Here is a 24552-nt window from a genome sequence, read left to right as displayed (position 1 = left end):
TTGGCACTGTGGGCCCCGTCCGACACAGGTGCCCCGCATTGGCTCAGAGGCCCCGAACACTGCAAGTCGCGGGTCTCAGCCTTGTCCCTGCTTGGGGATTGGACCCACAGGCGCAGACCGACAGAGAGCCGACTGCTCGGTACTAGTGGCGCCTGGCTGATACAGAGGCCCTCATCGACTAAGAGTCCAATCGGCTCTAAGGACCCCTGAGTGGAATTTGAGGACCTGGTCCGCGGGGCAGCGACCCTTAACGCAACCTCCGGCCAGCACCTCGAGCTTTCAAATCGGGCACTTAAAACGTCGGTCCGGCCCTTCGTCGAAGCAGAAGATAAAATCGTAACTCATTAAATCATCATACCGGGTCAAAGGGCTCTTCGGGCCCTTCGGAATCTGAATGTGTTGGGGGGGGGGGGGGGGGCAAGCACTCCCTTTGCTCCCTTTCCCCACCGTGCCACTGCTCGGGGGTCCCGGCCGCTCCCCGGGACAAGTGTTCTTCACTGGATGTGGAGCGGTTTCAATGAAAAATTGAGTGTGAACAACTTTGACAGTTGGCCTCTCCCTGAGGAAAATCATAGCGACGTGACACGCGTATGCCATGAGTCGTTATTCCCCATAGACCCAGGGACAGCGCCGTCTGCCACCGAGGGCCGGTATGGTATCCGTATTGAATCTAAAATCCAAGCGCATTGTAAAGTCACCGGGCTGTCGTGCACTGGCGCGTCGGAGCTGAGCCCATGGATAGCCCAAAACTGTTAACAATACGGCAACACAAGTGCCAAGCACAATTCAATAAGAATATAATACATTACACGCGCCAAATGCTAGAACAAAAAAAAGGATCTCTATGGCGCCGGGAATGCATGGATCGAGTGGAGGCCACGTTTACAAAAGTACATGCAACAAAACAAAGTCAACTTTGATAATTTTAAAGTAGAACTTGAACGACATCCCATCTGGCTTGCTCCCCGTCCCCCCCCCCCCCCAGCCCCTCTTATTGGAACGTTTGTACGCCTTTGGGTTTGAATAAAATCGGTACAATAGCTCCTGAGCTCTGGCTTAACTGCAGGGCTGTTAACTATTGTAAATGATTGGAGGGGCCAAGCCGAGGACCCGACGACTACCCCTCCCCCTGCAATTTGTTCTCCCCAAGCGATTCAGGTCAATTTCTTTTGACGGAAGACAATTTATAATTTCAGTTGTTACATCGTTTCAAAAATAGTGTTTAATTTGGGCGGTGTAGTAGTCATGCAAAGGTGAATCCAGAGAAAGGGGGAGCAGATCACCGAAGGCACGTGCCACGTCTGATCAGAGAGTCCAGGCGCCCCTCGAGTCCGCCTTAGCATGTCAAAGGTACTCACCTACGGTGGACATGGGTGGCGGCACGTATTTTTGGTTGTGGGAGAAGGGGACGGAGTAAGTCATGCAAGACAGATAATTATCGTGTTCTAAAGCTTTTCAGGTTAACCTTCCAATCCTTTGCGTTCCTCAAAGTTCCAGTTGTTAAGTTGACTGCATTTTTATCGGCATTGCTGTTACGATTTGCAGCCAGCGGTGAGGGCGAACACGACTTCTTACGAGGAAGGGGTGTACTGGTGTTCATAGGTGCACCGTTCTGTGCGACAAACCTACCGATATGCTACGTTTCTATGGGACGGTAAGCATCCGGCTGCACCGATAGATCCAGCTGTGGAGATTGGGGGGGGGGGCAAATTAAAGAGCCTACTCCAATTTTTTCATTGAGATTAGGCCTCAGCACCGCTTCCCCCTGTATAGAGGAGGGCTGCTTTAATTAAGTTACAATGCTTACGTGACACGCTAGTGGCGCCTCAAAATTTTGGTTTGAATTTGGCGTCTTGCCGCGTTTGTAAATTCAACTACGTCGTTGCATCAACAACGGTAATCAAGCACATAATTATGTTCAACAGTGCTCAACAATACTCAACCATGTTCAACCATTCATACTGAGAAATTCAAGTAGACTGATAGTTGTACCTGATTGAGGCTAAAAGCAAACTGCTGTGAAAAGTTGCATAAAAGTGGGCCATAAAAAAATGAGGGTGATGGCGGAAGCGCATTTTGGTAGAGCTCTGAAGTTATACTGGACGCATTCGTGATGTGCCAAGAGGCGTGATGGCGGGTTCGCCTTTGAGAAGTGTTGGTAAATTTATATTTTAAGAGAACCATTGGGCCGTTGGCCTCATGGTACCAGGCTGGTTACATGGCGGCCGAGAGCCACGCAGTCGCATGGTAGGTACGGTAAAAGTTCGGTTGTGCTGTTTAGAGAATGGTCCGAAGCAAAATGGGTCTTTGAACATTGATGGCAATACTTTGATGGTGGTTTAGAGCGCTAACAATAGCTTGTAGTCTGCACAAAATCCTTTAATCAGGAATGTGAATTCAGCCTATAAATCGCCCCAGCCAAACTTTCGTTCACTGTATTGCTTCTCATTTTGGACTGGGCCTATCATCTGAACTGGCAGATGGGTATCAGTAAACTACCAGTAAAGATTCCGCACAATAAGTGTGCGATATGATCGCAAGTGACGCAACGAGGTATCGACGTCACCGCTCCCTCCACATAAACTTCTATTTATGCATATCCCAAGCCCGCAGGCACACGACTTGCCCCGCTTCCTGGCCGCTGTTCCGCTGTTGCATTTTCCAAAACGTCAAACAATGCGGAGCAATGGAAATATCAGAGACAGCACCGATGACACAGCGCCCGACGACAGTCTAATGGCGCCAGAAATGGCGGCCCAACGCTCAGCAAACCGTTATAAGCACGTCATGTTCCGCAATAAATATAGCACATTAAGCTACCGCATTTATTGAGCCCTTTTATGCCTGTTGCATTTTTGCCCTAAAAACAAAATTGTCCAAATACGGTAGCATTGGTTCATTATTATCTATTGATGACATGACACGGAGCAAAGGTAATCTTCGCGGTCGCCATGTATGAATATGGCAATGTTGCCCAGATGGCCCAGGGGAATGGTGGAAATATACGCCTTACCGGCGTCACGAACTGTGAGCGATAATGGACCGGCATGGTAGCCTCGACCACGGCCAGGACCACCATCGTAGTACAATCTTACCAGCCGAGGGCTACAAGGACATCGTACATACATCGTCAAAGTTGTTTGTGCATGCCACCGATAACTGCCGATGCAGCCTTAATGTGAGCTTGGCCGCGCATATACCACCCACGTAATATCATTTAGGGGTAGCGGGGCGCTGTTCAAAACAGGGTAAACTGGTGGAATGGGGTAAGAGGGCAGCCAAATATATTTTCAATGGCCTGCTTGAAAATTGGAACCTCCTCCTATACGAAGCAAATACATAAAAGGTGCTTAGAATTTCGCTTCGCTACGCCATGGTACCTTTCGGCTTACCACGGAAACATTGAAGGGTTGTCCCACCTTAAGGGCACATCTCAAAAGTATACTCCAATGGAATGTCAGGACCAAAAATAGCACACGTCACGTTTAAAAAATAGCACTGGGTGGTGCCACTACGGCACTGTCAAGACACGATAAGGATATAAATTTTGCTTATTTTCGAGTCCAAGCCATGTTGTAAACGCTCAGTAACGCACTACGCTTCTTTCATACAGTCGCGACCACCGTCGTCATGACAACCGCCATGTGCACCTCTGCTGGTGCGAACAAAAATACGTTTTTGATTAGCCCAGTGGGTGGTAAGGGCCTGCTGCCGAGAGCCCACTGGTTGAAGTTTGAACCAGTGCATCGCTTTCAATATGCACCATGTGATTCTATCATCCCCAAAGCCAAAGCGCGCCTCGAAAAGAGCCTCTGTGGTAAACCCCACGCGAGAGAATCTGAAGCCACAGTTTAACGTCTCGTTGAATTCGCGTGACAAAGGCATCATGCTCGCGTATCTCTCTGTCTGAACAGTGTTTCAATCCTTCATAACATTTACCATTCAACGGGCCAGTTACTAAAACATCACGGTTGACACCAGCCGATCGAACCAATAAAGGTAGCCCTCCCACTGTTGTCAATGTCAAACGCATTCCAACCCTTAGCACGCCTTGCGACTACCGGTCAGCGGCTTATGTGGCAGCCTTTAACATTGCGCACGCACAAAACATATGCCACAAAAACAATAAATATTCACGCGAACAAGTTTCAGGAAGATGTCTTTCCTCGTTCCGAGCTCCACGGTGGCGCAGTTGGGAAATGTTTGTGCCAGCGTTAGTGATAGGTCTTTGGTCAAGCTTTCGGCAGGCTAGCACCTGTCGTGTACAGTGCACGGTGCATGTGGTCGGCTCTAAACATGGGTGATCTCCTCTATACCACGCTGTACAAAGACAGTCAGGGATCACAGGCGTCGACTTCTTCAGATGTTGAGCCGTTCTCTTCGCTCACCCAGGTGTTGTTCATACTGACGTCCCACTTACCTGTTGGATATGAATCGCCGCTTGACGTGGCTATCACCGACTCCCCGAGCAAGACAAAACACACAGATGTCAACTGTCAACGGATGTCAAGGGATGTCACGTCACGATGTCACGGGTGCCAACAGGCAACTGAATCGTTGGGAGCATGCATCCAGCCGATGCGACCGCCGCAGACACATAATGACACAAAGGGATAGCGAAGTTCAGGTTAAATATCACCGCGCAATTCTAAGCATCGTTAGTGGGCAAGGACCATCGCCATCAAAGCTTCCAGATGAGCTTAAATACCAGTCCAACTACTTCGTCGCTGCCACCAGGAGGAAGACCTTGATCAGCTTATTGGCCGCAACTCCGGTAGTTACGCGGGATTTCCGTATGAGGCGGGTGTGTGACGATTCACTGCCTACGGCATGTCACTAAACATAAAGTAAACTGCGCTATGGTATCACCGTACACCAGTTGTGCCTGCTGTCGGGAAAGAGTGACGCTCATATTGTTAAGGTCTGCCTATCCGCCCTTATGCCATCACATTATCAACAGTAGTTTTCCTCTCTGATGTTGCCATGGAAGTGGGTCAAATTACCAGTGGAGCCGATTGTTAAATCTGACAGTCTGATCTGATTTTCTCTTAAGAAACCGTCGAACCAATCTCGCTTATTCCCATCGAACCTATGCGATGATGTGCGAGCACCTTACGTTGCGTTTTACATCGCACTGTCTGATATCTTGAGCCAGCACAGGGTTTGTAAAACTCTTTCAAATAATAAGTCATTCGTGAGCATTTCAGATAGCATATTCATATCATGAATGTTGACGGGTAAAGCTTATCGACCAGTTAACGTATCAAAGGCATTTGACAGTGTCTGTCACTGCCTGCTGTTTTGTGCGTTTGTTTTTGTTTGTATTCCACCGCGTGTTACAACCCTGACAATTCGGCTCCTCTCGAGGACATTTGCAATACACTTGCATACTTTGGACAATGCATACGGTTAAAGCTTGAGTAGCGAGGTTGCCCCCCATACATGCAATGCACACCAGGGTTCGTCCATACATTCCATTTTGTTTGGCTCATTCAAAGATGAATATACTTATAATAAGCACGCTGGTGCCGCACTGCTTACACGGTGCGCGAATAATCATCAAGGACATTGAAACAAGCTATTCGTAGAATCGAAACGAACTGGTAAGTCAACGCGGAAGCCATATTTACGGCGCAAGAGAATCACATGCAACCGGATGAATGAGAAACGGCAAAATCCCAGGTGACAGCTAGCTCTCTGAAACATATTCGCGCTTCAGAAGCCTTTCTATCCCCGAGGCAGCATCGTCCAGATTTTCTACTAATTACCGCTGTGACGTACGTACACTTATTTGCGTTTTATATTTTATGCGACTCTACAAAAGCGTACAAGGATTCTAGTGGTACTTTTACATAGTTTGTGCTTGCCGCCAAAGGACCGCATGTGCCAAACAGTACAATCGTTAGTGATGCTAAATGTGCTCTGCTGCACTGTTATATGTGCATCGGGCGCTGTACGGGTGCTGCGTTTGAAACGTTTTTTTAACCCACAGTTATGGCGAACCATAAAAGTGCGATTATCATCAGCACTGTCGGGGGGTAGCCAGGCTGGCTGCACGTACCTAAGCCAGTAACACCGAACATACGAAGTGCAATTACATGACCATTAAAAAGTCAGCTCAACTTGCGATTCTGTTATAATCAGCGTGGGCTAGACGTGACATTGGAACGAGGGGTGTTTTGTTTGCCACACCTTCAAAGCACAGCCTCTGAGGGTCATTTTTTCGTTTAGAGACACAACAGCTCGGAACAGAGTACTTTGAACTGCAGCGAGCTCGCAATACTTGTTCAGTGAATCGAGCGGTGAAAAGACTTTCTGTATGATATTCAAGCACATTTAGGGGAGGGTTTGAGGAACAGTTTCGTAAATGATGCATGGAAGTGTTTTATGTTCTGTTTTACACGAACTGAAGTGCGTATTTTGTGCGTGAAATCGTGTTACGTGACCTGTGCACTTTAAACAGGTTGTGAGAGCCACATACCGTGCTGAAACCCCGTGCTAGTGAATTCATAGATCAATGCACAACTAGCTTTCCACGCACACGTGCGGGAATAAATCATACGCACATTTCGAATTTCATTGGGCAGCGGAGAATTGCAGCTGCACCACTTCCGCTTCACAAAACTTATGTGTTTTTAAGCAGCTGATGCAAAGTGTTGTGCTCATGTGTCCATTCTGTGGGTACGCACATGAGCTCTACAGAACGTAGCAAATGTAGGCGTATATATAGATAAGTAGATCTCGCTCTTTCTCCCTTTCTCTCTCTCTCTCTCTCTCTCTTTCTCTCTCTCTCTCTCTCTCTCTCTCTCTCTCTCTCTCTCTCTCTCTCTCTCTCTCTCTCTCTCTCTCTCTCTCTCTCTCTCTCTCTCTCTCTCTCTCTCTCTCTCTCTCTCTCTCTCTCTCTCTCTCTCTCTCTCTCTCTCTCTCTCTCTCTCTCTTCTCTCTCTCTTCTTCTCTCTCTCTCTTCTTTCTTTTTTTTTTCTCTTCTCTCTCTCTCTCCTTCTCTATTTTAATGATGGTTTACTGTAAGTGTTTATTGTGTTGGGGTTTTACCATATCATGCACAATTCTTTTAAACATGCGGCAACTGCCAGGACCGTTATCTGCACTGGCTGAGCATGGGCAAGGTGGAGACATGTCAATGTAGGCTGCTGTTGGGCTGGTATTTCCCCAGATTTGGCCAACTTCCCTCCCAAAGTTCGGGGGGGGGGGAGGGAGAGGGGCTGGAGCCCAAGTTAGGGGCTGAAGGCCCCCCAACTGAAAAGGAAACTTCACCTTATAGGGAGCTTTATCAGAGCAAAAGTTGGACATGGTGTCGCTCAAATAAAATCGTGCAAAACATATATGTTCTCCTACAAGAAGGTTGCTAAGACTGGGGAGAACTGTCCCCTCCTATCGTAAACATTTTCATCCACCGCGGTGCGGCGCTCGCACAACCGTTCGCGGTCGGTATGGTGCGGACGGCCGGAATGGTTGACGGGAGCTATCCTTTAATATGGCGCGGGCCCCGGCTGCATACGGTGCCAATGTTGAGCTGATTCGGAGACTTCTCGCTTGGTGACGGTGTTGGCTGTCGGCCGCGCTGGCTACGGAGGCCGAGGCGGCCGTCGAGCAGTGAAGGAGCCCCGAATCAGGTGTTCCACGTGCTGCAGCTGGGTGGTGCGCTTGCGCAATGAAAAAGTTCGTTTCATTCCGACGCCAGCCGTGGAGCTTGGCCATTCGGGAACTTCGTCCGACCCTCTTCTCGCCCTTTCCAGCTTCATCCCGCATCTTCGCAACACCGCGCTTGTCCGCGGCAGACTTCATGCGTCAGCCACGAGTTGGCCGGGAGGGCTGCTGGAGGAGAGGGGGGGGGGGGGGGGGGAGGACTCCGACCGAGTGCCAAGCACACACTCCGTAGAGGCGCCCCTCGCGGGCTAAAGCTCGGTGGTCCCCCCCCCCCGCCCCCCTCCAGAGGGGCATGTAGTTCTGTCCCAGCGTTATCCATTCTCCTTCATCCCACAGCCCTGAATGGATCATTTCTGGTCGAAATGGCTTTGCTATAAACAACCAGCACTCCGCACCGTGTCCTCTGTTGGGTGGGTTCTCTGGGACGGACCAAAAAGAATGGTACTCTGCGCTCATTAAAGGGATTTCTTCATGTGTTTATAAATGACTGCACTCAGAGACTTCACTTGCATAAATTTTGCGTTTGATGCTGGTTCATCGTTGAGGCGAGTTTCGAGGCGAGCGTCTATGTTTGGCACTGGATAGTATCGTGCGAAGATTGATAATCATTTGAATATGGCAATTCAAATATACGTGTGCGGTGAGCATATTTTTCCCTTCCTGGCGCGCCGTGTCAGGGCAGGTCTGCGGTGAACGCTAAACGAACTCTTCCAGGCCTGCACACACACACTGTGTCGCAGGGGGAGCAATCGTGCGTAAAACTGAACTATGATGCATTGATGTGGCCACGAAGTGCAATGTGGTATCCCACAGTGAGGACTGACGCGGGGCGCTGGCCAGCAACGCAAGGCCTCGACGCTTTCCGATGATAGAGAAACCTGTCCCCCTCCCCCCGGTGACTCCGCCCAGGACTCAACTGTGCATTGGGGGAAGAGGAAAATAACATAAAACAATACAAATTCGGCACCTGTGTTTAGCTGGCAGCGAAATAGGGGTGCCCGTTTTGTCGCTGCTGCGTTGTTTTAGTATCCGTTCTGTGGACGAAATTTCCTTTACATGTCCTACTAGTTTCTTTCGCAAGAGCAAGAATTAGCAAATTTTAGTGTTCCTGGCGTACGATGAAGTTGCTGAAATAGAAATATTTAAGTTCATTGCAAACTGTTCAACTATCTAAAAATAGAGAAATTATTACCCGTTTCAGCGTATTTTTAACATCTGGGTCATTGCTTATTTCGGTCACCTGTTACAGAATAGACGTAACAAAGATGCGCGCGGAAAATCGACTTTGCGTCTGCTCAATGCCGCGCGTATGCTAGTGCGGCTCGGAGACGGGGACGTGTGGTCGGCTGTTGGCGCGTTTGATTGGCACTGGTTTGAAGCAGGTGTGAATCTTACTGTACTGCCGCACTTGTTCAAATCATCTACGAACGCTTTGTCATTTTGTATTCTATTACAACGTGGCGATGGCTGACTCAGCTCCAGCAGACCAGTCCTCAAAGGCCGCCGTGGAGGTGAAGCAAGCCGAGAAGGAAAAATCACCGAAGTCGTCTCCTTCCAAGGCTGACACGTTAGTATTTTATTTACTTATTATTGTATGTTTTGGCTACTGGACAAGGATGCTCACGGTCCATTCTGGGAAAAATCCATACATGGCGCCAGATGCGTATATGAATGTCTGTTCTGAACCTGTTGCATATGCACACCTAGCTTAGGTGGGGCTCAAGTGTGCAGTTTTCAGTTTATTTTTTTCAATATTGATTTTGCCAAAGAGTATTTGTAGTCTTTTTGGCTGAGCTGGCCTTTGCAAAATAATGTTCCCTTGAAGCATTGTTTCCCCATGTGCCAAAATCTGTAGTATCTGCACTGAATTCCTAAATGTGTTGGCTTACAGTGTGCATGTGCTCAAATTGTTACTGTGTTACTGACACAGTGGAAATTTTAAGCATATTATTTATTTGTATTGTCTGAAGTGCACTGCCAAGATACTTCAGCATGCTGTCTTCATACCAGACTGCAAAAAATGTTTTGCAGAACATGTTTGGCATGGCATGGCATGGCATAGTGCCATTATGGCAAAAAATTAGTGCATGTGCATAATGATACAATTGTCTGTTGTAATGGCTGAGTGAGTGATGGCTCAGTTTTTTAGAGCACTCAGAATGCTTGCCTTCTGATCCACCCAACCCATGGTTGAGTGAGTTTAAGTCATTTTAGGCTTGGGTGCTTACTTTTTGTCCTGGATGGGTATGACCTGCAGGGGGGAGGGGTGGGGGGGGGGGAGTGCAGCAGGGTGCCAACAGGCTTGTTAAAAGTCAGATCAGATGACTGTCAGAGGGCTGCAGGGTGCAAACATTGTAGTATGTTAACCCTCCAAATTCTGCTGTTGACCTGGTTGACATGGAATTGTGTGAATTGATGCTGAGGGCAAGGCTCGTACAACAAGCACTGTTTAGTGTGCTTTGATCCAAGAAATTCATGCATATGAAAGGTTTCAATTAAATGTTGTAAAAAGTATTGAAGTGTGCAGAGTTCACTGCATAATCATGATCATTTTTAATGCACAGAGGCAATTTTTTTTTGGGAGGGAGGTATGACAATGCTGCTGGGAAAGTTCTAGAAACAAAATCTTGAACATTTTCATATGCAAATTACATAGAAATAAAGCAGAATTTGACTGAGTTGACAACACTCAAACACAAGGATTACTGAATTAATGTTGTGGTGGGACTTTGGTGCAGTGAATGGATTTTTCAGACTGTTGCTGATAAAATGTGTATATAGATGATGTGTGGATGTACATCAAGCAGCCACTTTAACAGAATGATGGTACAATTTTGATTACAGTGCACTTGCCCTGCAATGCAGCTCTTTGTACAGACAAACAGTACATGTGGCCAGGCCTTCAAATGACATTTCTGGTGCTCACCAGCTACTGACATTGTTTCTCTGAACCTAGCCCAGGTGTGTGTCTAACTCATTTTTTGCTAAAAATGTGATGTATTATGTAAGTGTTAATACACTTGTTTGTGAATTTATAATTGTTGCACTCTGATTTTATGGAAAATTGGCTTTTCATGTGCTGCAATCATTGGTAACCACATGCCATACTCCAAGCATGCTGATTTACGGCATGTATGGGCTGAATGATTGGTGTAGCTTTACTGCAATGCATTACATGTTTGGCATACCAGATATTTTTGGCTCTCAAACATTGCATGAGTGCTATCTCTAGGAGACTGATGTGGATTATATGGGACCATGTGGCACACTTGGGTGTTGTGTTGAGATTTGTCTGTTTGCTGGCACACAATAAGTTTTGTTGAGTTGTTTGGAGAGTACTTGATAGAGGCTGAGTAAAACCATGCAATACACCATGAAGCTGCTGCTGGCACATTCCTGGTAATGCTGGCCTCTGCCAACCTCTGTGATTCACACAGTTCCAGGAAAGTGTCATCATGTAAAAAAGTTGTAATAAAGGTATACAAGTTTTGTTGGTCTCTTTCCAGGAATGAAGCACTGCAGCACCTGGTTCAGGGCAAGCGCCACTTGCTGGTGCGTGACATCCACTCTGCAGTGAACTCGCTGCAGGAGGCCTGCAGGCTGCTGGCCGAACAGTACGGCGAGACAGCTGACCCCTGTGGCGAAGCTTACTTCGCCTACGGCAAGGCTCTGCTGGAGCTCTCGCGCATCGAGACAGGCGTGCTGGGCAACGCTCTGGAGGGAGGTATGGTGCCCGGCGACGGTCGTTGCCGGTTTCTCTGACGTGGACACATGGGGATCATTGATGCACTGCATGCTGGGGGTGTTCTTTGGCATGGACTTGTGAGGGTGATTGATGTACCGCATGCTGGGATGGTTTTGATGCATGTTGCTTCCAGCTGTTGCTGATGATTATGTTGTGTTTGGATCATCTGTGCATCAGTTGTCAACAGTTGGGTCTGTATGAAAATTAGATGAAGCTAGTTACAATCATCATCCAAAAAAAGCATGTTTCTTGTATTTGTTTGCATGCCCATGTATTCCATGCCGCATGTATACCTGAATACCTGGTGTTTGCATGCTGGCTGTTTCATGTTCTAGTGCCAGAGGGAGAGGATGCTGACACATCACAGACAGAGGCGCCAGATAAGCTGTCAGGTACATCATACAATGGCTTCAGAATGCTGCTAATGCAGGTCACAACATGTGATGCTTTTCCACCTGGTTTCCCGTCCCAGTGCTCACAACGGTCTTGGCATTGCTTTTGGTTTGTAGGGACATTTCAAAACAAAGCGGGTGGAGTGGCAAACAATACAGCAGACATTGTTTACAGAAGTTATTAGTGCATTTGCGGGGAACATTATTCACATGGATCAGATGGTAGTAATAGCCTCATTTCTCAGGAAAAAAGACAGGAGAATGGAGATACAGATGTGTTGATATTTGAACAATATGCCTTTGATGAAACAATAGCAGAAGTAGACTCAGCACACTTAGTATAATTAGACTTCTGCTATGGTTTTGATAAAGCGCCGAAATATCAACGTCTCGGTATCTCCATTCTCCTGGTTTTTCTCCGAGGAATGAAGCTATCGCTACTGTCTTAGATATGCTAGCATTTTGTATTTGTCCAAAGTATTAGAATTTGCTTGGCCTATGCTGTGAAAACACCTATTCAATCCATAGAAAATGACACATTTATAAATGGTGCATTTGGATTCAGGGGATGAGCAGCTCTGTAAATAATTGTGTTATCAAATGTAACATATTGTGGTTATGGCCCTGGAGGTTTTGCATGGAATGTCATTGACGCCACCCCAGCTATGAACAGGCATCAAAGAACTCTCCTGTTAAATCCTGAAGGATAAAAAACAACCTAACACTACACAAAGATTCCCTGGGCGCAAAATGACCGCAGTAGTCGACGCGCCCTAAAACTCCAATCAACAACAACAAAGATTCCCTGAACTATGCAAAGTAACTTGTGACCATATGCCAAGAAAGTGGTCCGAATAAAACACATAAAAGCAATTTGTCATTCAGTAAGCTCATAATTCAAAGAGCATGTATGTCATAGTACTAAAATTGGTACTTGCGTGCATAAAAAGGAGAAGAGAACTTAATGATGTTTTTGACTGGCACCGTGACATCATGAGACATCATGATTTCTGGCCAGATGTGTGGCCAATGGTGTCTAGACTGGGGTGTTCCCTCTTTTTGCACTGTTAACGTATTCTTTTGATTAGATATATCTGATCTGATCATAATTCGAGTTTTCTCGAAATCCATTGCAATAGCTCAAATGTTTGATTTGAAAAAGCCGCTTCGGCGGGAGAAATCATGGGATTCCCTACTCATGACTTTAGAGTAATGCTTTTCATTTTACTTGCTGATTCCAATGTATTCCGTAATGTTTGCAACATACTTAGTCATCAAAAGGCTCGTGCAATATATGTTACGAAAGTTTGGAACCCTTAAAAAGATAAGACCATTCTTACAAGGGAAAATACAAACGTGCTGCCCTTATCACGCCAACTCCACGAAACGTTATACTATCGGTTTGTTCCCTCCCCCATGGCGTTTAGCAGAGTGCCTTTTCGAAGCGCACTTTGGCTTGGAAAGCCGACAAACGGCACGTCAAAGAATGACGCACTAGGTCAAATCTCGCTCAATGCTCTTCCCGGTGAATGGCCTTCGCCTCCTGGTGCGCCATTCGCAGACGTTCATGTGGACTGACGTCATTCATGCCAGTAGAGGCGCCACTTTTAAGCCAGCAGTCATTCGATGTGCGAATTCAACAGCTCAGAGGTGGTACCACTGTCCGTGACAACTGAGGATCGCCCCCAGCAGGGTCGGCCATCGTCAGTTGCCGCGGATAGGGCTACACCCTAAGGCTACAAAGAAAAGAAGGAGCGTTGTGCTGTGACAAAAGTGTCAGAGCGGGATTTGGACTGAAAAGGCTATGCAGATCAATCTCTCCATTATATTGTGATGGTAGTACCCAGTGTTATTCCTAGATACAACTGATCCTGGGGCTCCACCAGAGCGTGTTTCTCGAAATATGCCCCAAAGGTAGGACACTTCCTTCAACAATTAAGCTCCACGCACTGTTCTTGTAGCCCTCTATGTCGAGGGAGGCTCCGTCTGTGTTCCCCACCATTGCCGCACCATTATACATTGCTGCGAGCGCTGTGTTGCTCCGTGCTGACAGCAGCATTCCGCACATCTGCTACATTCGCTTTCTCCCCGCCTGTCGCGCCGTCGCTTGGGATCAGCGCCCGTCGTGTGTGTTCGTTCGCGCCAGCTCGTGCCGTCTTACTTGCCGCCTCCCCCCCCCCCCCCTCCCCTCTCAACCGCCTCCAGAGGAGGAGAAACTGCAGGTTATGGAAGAGGTCGACGAGGCCCTTCAGGAGAATTTCCAGCTGCTGGAAAAGGCTAGCTCGCAGCAGCAGCAGCAGCTGCCAGCTGACGGGACTGGGGCTGGCCCGACTAGTAGCGCGACAGAGAAAAACAGCAAGCCTGCTGGGACAGAAGCTACTGAGCCGCCGCCCGTGGAGGACGTGGGCGCCATGGAGGTGGACGGGGCGTCGGCCGGCCCGACCGGTAGCGCGGCGGGCAGCGACAGCAAGCCTACCGGAACGGAAGCGACCGAGCAGCTGCTCGTGGGGGACGCGGGCGCCATGGAGGTGGACGGGGCGTCGGCCGGCCCGACCGGTAGCGCGGCGGGCAGCAGCAGCAAGCCTGCCGGGACGGAAGCGACCGAGCAGCCGCTCGTGGGGGACGCGGGCGCCATGGGGGTGGACGGGGCGTCGGCCGGCCCGACCGGTAGCGCGGCGGGCAGCAGCAACAAGCCTGCCGGAACGGAAGCGACCGAGCAGCCGCTCTTGGACGATGCAGGCGCCATGGAGGTGGACGGGGCGACGACCGGCCCGACGGCGGACGGCGCCGCACCACCGCCTGACTCTGGCTTCAACAGCGCTAGCCTCTCGCCCGTGAGCGGGCCCCCGGCGAGTGTGGAGAAGACGGGCGGCAGTGGGGACGCGGCTGAGCCGACGGCCGGCGGACCGCCCGCCGGTCCGGAGGAAACTGTCGGCAGCAGAGACGCGGCCGAGCTGGCTCCCAGCGCTGAGGAGGCCGCAGCTGAAGCAGGGTTGGCTGCGGAGGAGAAGGTGGCCGCACAGGACGGGAAGGCCTGTCTGAAGGACGGGGATGAAGACCAACCAGCGGCTGATACGACGGAGCCGCCCGCGCACCCGGCCAAAGAAGGGGAGCGCGACCAGGAGGTGGACGCCCATGGCGAGGGCCGATCGGCGGCCGCAGTTCCGGAGTCTGACGGCGGTAAGGACGAAGCTTCGGCATTGGAAGCCGACAGAAGACCTGTCCCGTCCGTGCCGGAGCGTGCCCCCTCTGCGTCTGAACCGATGTCGGACCTAAACGCCCCCCTCGCTGCGCCGGGCGCGGACTCTGTGCCCGCTGCCGCCGCGCCGGCGACGACAGAAGTGAAGCCAGTTGGTAAGACACGGCAAGCAAGAGAGCGCTTGCTGGGCCTCGTAACCATAGCTGGCCGTCAGTATGTAGTACTAGCTCGAGATCGCTCTGTTCTTACACAGTGTCGAGAACATAGCGAAGGCAGCCACCTGCCTAGGAAATGTAATAGGGCTAACAATCACTCGTTATCTGTAGACTTTTGGAGGTGATCGGACTAGTTAAAACTCCGAGAGACTCCCACTAACGCTCATTGACAGCAGCGTGTAACGCTTAGTACTTCTGTATTCGGATTTCGACCTTTTGCATCTTTGGTGAAAACTTCACCCACAGAAGGCTCCTGGGAGGAGTTTGACCCTTTCTTTGCACGCAAATTTCCGTTCGTATGAGCATGCTTGATGCCATTGGATAGCAGCCTGGGCACGACAAGCGCGTCTCCGGGTGTGCTGCAGTCAGCTTTTGTCGAGTCGGCGAACCTCGCTATCCATTTCCGCCTCCGTGGTTAGCCGTCAGTGTTCTTGCCGTTGTTTTCCGCAGCTAGGTAGCGCCAGGAAAGTGGCAACCGAACGGGGCGGGGTGTGCAGGGTAGGCATTGGTTTCGTGTTTACTGATATTTTTACTGATTCGTGTGCTTACTGATATTTCTTGTACCCACGACGCTGTGATCCCTCATCGTACTCTGTCTTCACTGCGAGCTATGCAGCAATACAATCACCAGGGCATCGTGCCCAGCCGGTTCGGTAAAGTTGGCCTTCGCTCGATGCTCACGCTCATTGTGCATTGTATGAGCAGTCGCTTCGGTACAAGCCTGGATGTAAAACGTGTTCAGCAACCCCAAATATTCGGACTTCCAATGCAGTGAGTCTTATTGAATAGGTTTAGAGAGTTTGATATAATTTCTTAGCGGAACATTGGGGATCAATCGGAGCATGGCCTATCCGTGAGCACGTACGGCGAGTGCAGGACTGTGCGAGTAAGGGACCCCGCATGCGGCCTGGCGCCGGTGTGGGCTACAGCGTGACATGGAAAAGCGGGACTTCCTTAGGTCGGCCTCACCACGACAGGTGTATACACTGCGGGGTGCGCACGTCTGAGCCAGCCAACTAACGAATGGCGATGGTCTTAGCTGTGACTAACAAGAGTAGTAGCAAGCTGTTTGGTCTTTTTCTGTGGAATGCCTAGGTGCCTTAGCGATCCAGGGCACGCATATGTGATTCGCAGATGCTGTGCACGTACCAAGGACCCTTCTACGGTCTTCAAGTCGTCTGATCAGTTCCTGAGCTTGCCAGTCATGTGGGCAGCTCTCTCATGCACCATGGTTTCAGTCTCCATGTTGCTGACGAACGCATGGAGCCTGTTATCCCATACGGCGTCAGTGTGCCTACAGACTCTGCCCCACTCAGTATCGTGATGGCGCGGCTGCTGTCGTTTCAGAATCGACAGAGGACGACGAGGACGGCGAGGGCAGCGAGGAGGACGACGCTGAGGAGCAGGCGGCTGCGGACAAGGGGGGTGACAGCGACACGGCGTCTGCCGAGGAAGCGGCCTCCGCCGAGGAAGCGGCCTCCGCCGAGGAAGACGCCGACGCCGGCCGCGCCGGTGACACATCGCAGGACTGCGACAGTGAGCACGCCGACGAGGCGCCTACCCCCCTGCCCACCAGCCTGCCGTCTGTGCACGGCATCCGGCCCCCCGCCCGCCTGCCTACCTTCTCTGAACGGCACCCGGCCCTCGGCCTCCTACTTTCCAGCCTGCCGTCTTTGCACGGCACAGGGTCCCCTGCCCGCCAGCCTGCCGTCTCTGCACCGCACCACCTGTCTGGGGTTGCTCTGCACCCCGGCTCTTTTCACGATAGTGGCGTTGTGTGAAGCCGTTCATGTTGCCGTTTCGTAAGTTTTGACTGTATCGTTCCTGTCGTTGGCTTCTTGAATGCCGTCATTGTTCTGCCTATCGGGTGATGTGTTTCAGCAACCCCAGACCCGCCATGCGACAAGTCGCTGACCTGTGTTTGGCATTAGCCTTTGCCTCACCTGCCGTCGCCGCTGTCGCCGCCCGCTGAGTGCTACGCCATTCGCTGGGCTGCCGCGGTGTGCGCCGCTGTTTGGCTCAGCCGGCCTAGTCGGCGCCCACACTAACGCTTGGACCTGCTCCGCAGCGGAGGAGGGTGACGGCGACGGCGACGGGGACGGCGACGGGGATGGGGCGAAGGAAGGGGACGACGGCGAGGACGAGGACGTGCCGAACATCCAGCTGGCCTGGGAGGTGCTGGAGCTGGCCAAGATCATCTTTGCCAGGCAAGGCTGCGCTCTGACCGAAGGAAACCGGGAGTCTGGCGGAGACTACAGCTCCTACCGTGTGACGGAGCAGACGCGCGGTAGCCAGACTGTGTCTGCACCAACCGTTTACTGGCATGCCGCTGGGCGGGCGCTGTCTCCTGTGCAGTGTCAGATCTATCATGAACGGCCGTGGGACTGGACCCATCTGGTTTGATCTGCTTTCCACCGGTGACGCTCCGGCCAGTTTCGCGCATGAACAATGTTGCCGTGATCGATGCCGTTCTGAAAACTCTGATTGCTATCGCTCCGGCCGGCGTGGCCCCGACCGCTCTGACCGGCGCTGCTCTGACTTCTGGCTGTCGCAGCTCTGACCGGCATTGCTCTGACCTCGGGCCGTCACCGGTCTGACCGGTGCGGTTCTAATCTTGGTATGTTACCGCTCTGATCGGCATTGCTCTGACCTCGGGCCGTCACCGCTCTGACCGGCGTGGCTCTAACCTTGGTCCGTCACCGCTCAGACGGGTACGTGTCCGACCTCGGACCGTCACCGCTCAGACTGGTACGTGTCTGACCTCGGACCGTCACCGCTGTAACCCCGAGCCGTTGCACCTCTGACGGGCGTGCGTTCCCGCCCTGCAGACAAGCGTCGGACCGGCCGTCCGACCTCAAGTTGTCCGAGGTGTACCAAAAGCTTGGTGAGGTCAGCATCGAGGCCGAGAACTACGCCCAGGCCGTGGACGACCTCAACAACTGTCTGGACATTCAGGTGCGAGGTCGCACGGCGCGCCCAGGCTGGTGGCTGTGTGGGGCTCGTAGTCGGCCGCACTGCGTGCACAGGGGAGGGAGGGGGAGCGCCTTTCGTGAGTCGGTGACACCCCGCAAGTGGTTTACCCAATATGTATGGCTACACGGTAACGACACAGTCGCGCTGCAGTGGGATGACCACCAGATGAGACCCCTTTAGAGGTCGGCTGAATAATGCTATGCAAGCACGTTTAGTGCTCAAGCCATCCAGAGCGTGAGAGTTTCAGCCTTTTTCGCAGATTCATTCCATGCTAAGCATTCGGAGTAGGCCGTGTCGGAATCTTAGCACAATGGGGTCACTTTCACTAAATTTGATATGAAAGTGTTACAATGTGTGGGTTTGATTAATGCCTTACCACGTTTTGAAAATGCAAGCATGGGTAAAGCTGCTCTAACCATATGCTCAGGCTTAATCTGTCCATTTCCGGCTGAGGGCCACGAGCCGCGGTGACTGGGCTCTACCAGCCGCTGACCATGCTGGCTCCTCTGTCCGCAGAAGAAGCACCTGCAGCCGGACGACCGGCTGATCGCCGAAACACACTACCATCTGGGCGTGGCGCACTCGCTGGCCAACCAGTACTCGGAGGCTATCGCCAGCTTGCAGGCGTCAGTCGACACCATCCTGGCGCGCGTACAGCGTCTCCAGGGGCAAATCGTCGACCGCGAGCAAGGTGAGGCGGCGGCACCGGGCTGGCGCTGGCGCGGCCGGATCAGCGGTCTGTCCTCCATGTCGCCAGCCCTGGCGCAGTTTCGCTTGGTTTTCAGTTCTCCTTAAAATTTCCTGTGGCCAGCAGTCCACATTAGCGGCTCTGCCGGCCAGGACGTAAGGTAGCAGTGCACCAGGCCTGGCGACTCCACAGCACAGGACTGGCATGAGTAAGTAAGGTAGGAGTGCACCAGACCTGACGACTCCACAGCACAGGACTGGCATGAGTAAGTAAGGTAGTGCACCAGACCTGGCGACTCCACAGCACAGGACTGGCATGAGTAAGTAAGGTAGGAGTGCACCGGACCTGGCGACTCCACAGCACATGACTGGCATTAGTAAGTAAGGTAGGAGTGCACCAGACCTGGCGACTCCATAGCACAGGACTGGCATGAGTAAGTAAGGTAGGGGTGCACCAGACCTGGCGACTCCACAGCACAGGGCTGGCATGAGCATGAAAGATCGAACCGCATCTCGTCCTGCCTCGTCCTTTCGGGGCATTAGTGGCATGAGTGTGGAAGATCAGACTGCGTCTTGTCTCGTCTTGTGTTACCCTGCGTATGGTATGATTTCAATACCACCCTATCGGTCTGCTTTTTAGGCAAAACAATCGAGCACGACGACCCCTTTTACAAAGAAGAGAATGAAATTAAGGAGCTCCAAGATCTGCTGCCCGATATCAAGGAGAAGATTAATGACATGCAAGAGATGAAGAGTGAAGCGCAAAAGAAAATCGCCGAGATGGTGAGTGGTGCAGTGCTCACACCCATCGTGCTTCTTTCGTCACCCTGCACGCCACCTGCCCACGTCAGGATATGTCTGGCATAGCGCGTGCCAAGCGGCCCATGGGTGTTTTTCATTGTTTGGCGCTTCCTTGCACCGCGTGTAGGTTACTGAGATCATGGTATCGTACGTCAATTTAACAGACATGTTGCCAGTAAGGCCGCAGACCTCAGGCAGGTACGGATCTCGAAGCGTTCGGACTCATTTGGGGATTAGCAGGCTTCCCGTTTGCGTGCCGGCCCTCTCCGAATGTCCCGTCTTCTAGAGGCTAACATCACTGATCGCAGATCCACGCGGTTTGCAGCAACGGGAAACGGGAGTCCGGGAAATTCCGCTGTATATTCTTAAACGGATTTGCTCGCATTCCAGTAGTACAGTGATATCTGCAACATTACCATATTAATAAAACTGATGATTCCCGTTTGGTGAACGTATAAAAAGTAACACGCTAATTGCGAAAATATTGCGTGTAAAAAACCCAAGGCCAACATCGTATAATTGCAGCGAGGACAGGTGGTGGTGTCCACAAAAGTGCAGCTTGGTGTTTGGAGCCGGTCACGTGCGCTGGTATGCAAACCTTGGATTGGCCGCGCGGGCACATTTGCAAGGACTGTGGTCCGACCCGGCAGCTGACGCGCCCGTGGGACCAGTGCGTGCTGTAGTCGGCTGCACCGCGAAATGGCCTCAGTAGCCGATGCGCTCACAAACACCCAAATGTTATCACGGCCGAATGCACGGTCGGCCTATGAATCAGTTAGTGGTATCGGTGCTCCGAACCACAGCGACAGCAGTGAGCGCCAGGACAGCGGGCACCCGTGTCAGAGCGCTCACGCCATTCTTATTAACCGGCCTCGCTCGCTCTAGCTCTGGTCTGGACCGGGAGAGATTTGACAGGCATTGCCGTTGCCAAATTTTGTAACCAGCCGAAGCGCAAAACACAAATTAGTAAGGGTTCTCAGAGGACGTGGGAAGAATGAGGGGACATCAAGCGCCAGGGTTATCACTTATCGAAAAAGTAAAATAATCGTGGTGGATGTTGACCAGAGTTATCTACTACACGCCCGACTAGTTTTCATCACGTGGTTTCTCCTGCGGTCGGTATATGGATCATATCGGTATCATAGGGACAGCGATGTATCACGTGGTTTAGTGACGCACAGCTTTCACCGATGCGCTACTCGCTAGATGCTTCTTGGCCCGTTGAACCAATCACAAAATGTGCATTTCTACTAACGTCAACGCACAAAGGGATGCATGTTTACCTCTTCAGTCATGGTGGCTGGGAGTACCACGCAACGTAAATGAACACACTGGCCACACTGGCCTACGATTTTCCCATCCTGGGTACACCAGCTTTACCTCGCCTTAACCCACTACCCATCAAACCATTATCACTATAGCACCATTAGCTTACTCTTGCCATCATGGCAAACCTAAAAATGGTTTGGTCCATTAAGTAATCATGCTTATTTTGATATTTTCTTTAGTTTGTTTTTCCACTACGCAATGTCAGTAAGGTTCATTGCACCAAACGTTGTGCTAGGGGACTATTATCAATGCAGTTGAGCCACATTTGTGAAGATGGAAAGTTGCCTAGTATGTTTACCAAGATGTTTACCATACGCCAGCAAATTTACTTGAGTAAGTTCCAAATTCTGTATTGCTTTTTACAACTTTTTTACTTATTGTTTAAGCTCCAGTTGTTTTTATGATGGCAAGGTATCATTTTCGTTTTTATTTTTCGAAATAACAAAGGTACAACAAAGGAAACTAAGTGTATAAAATACTCCCACGAGAGATGCAATTACTGCCTTTCCTAAAATATATCATAATTATCACAAAACAACATCTGCACCCCATGTTGAAAAGTTCGGTTAAATACATCATAGAATTCAAGCAGTCAGGTGATTTAGCAAACCAGTTTATTTGTGATGGTGGCAAGAATGCATCATGATGATTAATTCCTAAACTCATGTCATTTACGATCTTAGGTGTTCGTCATTTCAGCTATGCACCTCCAGTTTTCCACTTGCAGAGTTTGACAAAAACCGTGGTAGAAGCTGGTATTTAACATTATTGGTCCTAATGAGACTTGAAGGGAACAAACCACATTTTAATTTCTTCACTGTTTATATGCCATCAGTAGTTCATATTGATGAGCAATCACAACTTATGACCATTGTCTTCGAGCAGGTGTTTAACGCGAGCTACAGATGCAGTTCTACCATAACTGTTATGCAGGATCTTGGAAAAGCACGTAATCACATATTGGCAGGCTATTTTAACATCTTGAAAGCATTCCTTCGTAATTTTTTCCACGGTATATCAAGTCCAGTAATTGTCGAAATTGACTGAATTTCACAATGGTGAACGTCGTCTCGCGTGCGCGAGTGTCGGCCATGCACGGCATAATATGGGGTTACAGGAGAAGAAAGAATTGAAGTGCTGTTCTGAAATGTTGGCCGCATAATTTGGACTCGGAAATATAGCATTGGCCAATCCTTGGTCGCTGCTAGTGCTTCTAGTTATCGTCATCGGCTACTTCATCGTCATTGTCTAGACTGTTTAGTGATTTCTTAACGTTATTTTTGCGTAGGCCTTTCGTATATTGTCACTTCGTTTTCCGTGGTTGCCTATGTTTTACTGAAATTCTTGAAAATTACTGGAACGGATGGTTTTATTGTTCGCACCCAAACGCTGACCACGCCTGTGGCCGAATGTGCGCATCAACCCGCACTCGCTAGCACCGTTGGACGTTTCCACCTCCCCCTCCCCCCTTCCGCACCCGTCAGATGGTGTTGGTTGTGTCCGGCTCACGTTGCAGTAGTGCATGACAATCATGTATGATCAAAATAGCTTGTGGTCAAATTGCTTCAGCCTGACCGAGCACTTGTGCAATATTTTCTAGGTGGACTGCTAGAAACTGCATGAACTTACATGTGTTGCGACCACACACGTTCTGTGTTGCATAATACATTTTACTGGCTCGTACAGCAAGAAGTTGCCTGCGCTCCCTTTGGTGATGCATTGAATACAAGTTATTTATAAGGCCATGCTTGCAAACGGGTAGTTGATAAAAGCAAACTTCTAAGGACTGGTCTAGCGGTAGTGTGCAGCGCCGTCTGTTTTTGTACGCTGTGCGCCCGCCCCTGTGCCGCGCTGCAGTCGCTGCCCCCTACCCTCCGTCCGTGACTGGCAGTTCGCCGGCGGCGCCGGGCCGTCCACCTCGGCCGCCCCCATCTCACCGGTCAAGGTCATGATGACGTCACGGCAGGCCACGACGGCGGCCGAGGCCGACGGCGAGCAGAAGGAGGCACGCAGTATAGGACACCTGGTCAAACGCAAGGTCAGTGGGACGCGCCACGAGTGTACAACGCCACTGAGCTTGACACTCTGCTGTTGTCATCATGGGTCGCGGCTGTCATCTTTTTCGGATCACGAGACGTGGAAATGATCCGACTCTGGCTTGGCATCATGCAATGTCAACTGGAGCCGAGGAAATAGCCTCCCCTACTCGAACTATGGCGTTTCAGTGGTGGGTGGTGGGCTCGGCTCGGACTGAAGCTTTTGAATTAGGCCTGTGCATGGCTGGAACGTATCGTAATGACCTTGTGAACTGGCTGAAGAGGAAATGACGCGCGCGTCTGAAGTGTTTCGCCGCTTGGAACTAATTGACTTTCTCAGGATAAACGATGTTGTTCGTTGTTGTTACTCATGTACACATGGATAACGGAGCCTATTCGAACCTCCACGTGATCCCTTCGAGGTCGTGTGGCGGCTGTGGTAGGACAGTGAGTGATAGGGCTTCTGCCGCTAGTTGTCTGAAATGATCTACGGCCTATTTGAAGAATAGCTCTCATAATTGTCGTGCAATCATTTTCATTGTTGAACTTTTGTGTTCTGAATCAAATCCCGACGAGCCAGTTTGTAGTCCCGTGCCTGTAAGACTTGTTCCGCTCGTGCGGAGTGCGACTCCCGGCATCTGGTGGCCGTCATAACCGGCCGGCGCCTCCGCAGCGGCTGTCCGGAGAGTCTGCCGAGGAGGAGGCCAAGCGCGCCCGGCAGAACGGCCACGGCGGCGCCAACGGCCACCTCGGCGGCGACCAGGGCTCCTGAGCGGTGCGCCGCCGCGCCGCCCCCGGACATTCCCCGGCGGAGGGCGCCGCTGCCTGTGAGGGCGCCGCTGCCGCTGCCATCTGAGGGCAGCCGACGCTCGCGCCGCCGGCAGCCGTCAGTCATTTTATCACGCCGTTTACCCTGCCGTTTGTTCATTTTGGTGTAAATAAACTTTGTATTAAGACGAGATAAGGTTTTTTATGCACACGAGGTGTACCGGCCTGAGTCCGATTGCTGAGGTTGGGCGACGTCTCTTCACCAGCTTGGAAACATGGCCGAGCGACGTGGCAAGCTGTAATTGCATCGTTCTGTCACATGCTTCATTGTCTAAAGGAAATATCGGCGTGAAAGTGGCCGTTGACGTCGCGTGCCACCGTGCACAAAAACAAAACCATAGTTCGCATACTGCCACTGCCACTGCCTGTCTGCTGCCGTGAAAACGAAGCCGCCGCTGCTGTCTGCAGACCGCTCCCGCCTGAGGGCTCCCGGACACAGTAATACATACAACTCCTTCATACCTTAGCAGTCACTTTTGCAGGACGGAAAAAGTCGGAAGTGAGGCAGTAATTGCGCCATGCAGCCATCCTAGTCAACTCTTCTCATTGTGCACTGGAACATTGTCGTCAATCTATTTCACTTGGGTTAGGTTGGGCCAGCGACGGGTCATTAGTTAATGCTTGGGAGCTCGGAATGCTGTAGTTTGCGAGGACGGAGGGGCTCCACCACTCAAACAGG

The 24552-nt window shown here is 50.8% G+C and overlaps 1 protein-coding gene across 1 annotated transcript; it reads left to right on the top strand.

Annotated features, from left to right (window-relative positions):
• The first annotated feature begins 8762 nt into the window (after positions 1-8762).
• LOC119092336 (nuclear autoantigenic sperm protein) lies at positions 8763-24340 on the top strand. The gene is made up of 10 exons (XM_037215301.1): positions 8763-9235; positions 11175-11392; positions 16567-16755; positions 17288-17426; positions 18048-18174; positions 18709-18883; positions 19520-19662; positions 22901-23047; positions 23719-23788; positions 24282-24340. The coding sequence occupies exons 1-10, from the start codon at positions 9132-9134 to the stop codon at positions 24338-24340; spliced, it is 1371 nt and encodes a 456-aa protein (XP_037071196.1). The 5' UTR covers positions 8763-9131.
• Positions 24341-24552: the final 212 nt, after the last annotated feature.

Source organism: Pollicipes pollicipes, unplaced genomic scaffold (genome assembly GCF_011947565.3).
Source record: "Pollicipes pollicipes isolate AB1234 unplaced genomic scaffold, Ppol_2.1 Scaffold_3447;HRSCAF=4054_pilon_pilon_pilon, whole genome shotgun sequence".
Taxonomy (NCBI): domain Eukaryota; kingdom Metazoa; phylum Arthropoda; class Thecostraca; order Pollicipedomorpha; family Pollicipedidae; genus Pollicipes; species Pollicipes pollicipes.
Note: the sequence above shows the minus strand (reverse complement) of the source record. Positions and strands in the feature narration are given on the sequence as shown.

What these genes read in the sequence shown, in the direction of transcription:
- LOC119092336 (XM_037215301.1), top strand. Translation starts at nt 9,132, where the DNA reads ATGGCTGACTCAGCTCCAGCAGACCAGTCCTCAAAGGCCGCCGTGGAG. An exon ending in CACATCGCAGGACTGCGACA is followed by an intron (nt 16,756 to 17,287) that starts GTGAGCACGCCG and finishes CCTGCTCCGCAG; the next exon opens with CGGAGGAGGGTGACGGCGAC. An exon ending in AATCGTCGACCGCGAGCAAG is followed by an intron (nt 18,884 to 19,519) that starts GTGAGGCGGCGG and finishes TCTGCTTTTTAG; the next exon opens with GCAAAACAATCGAGCACGAC.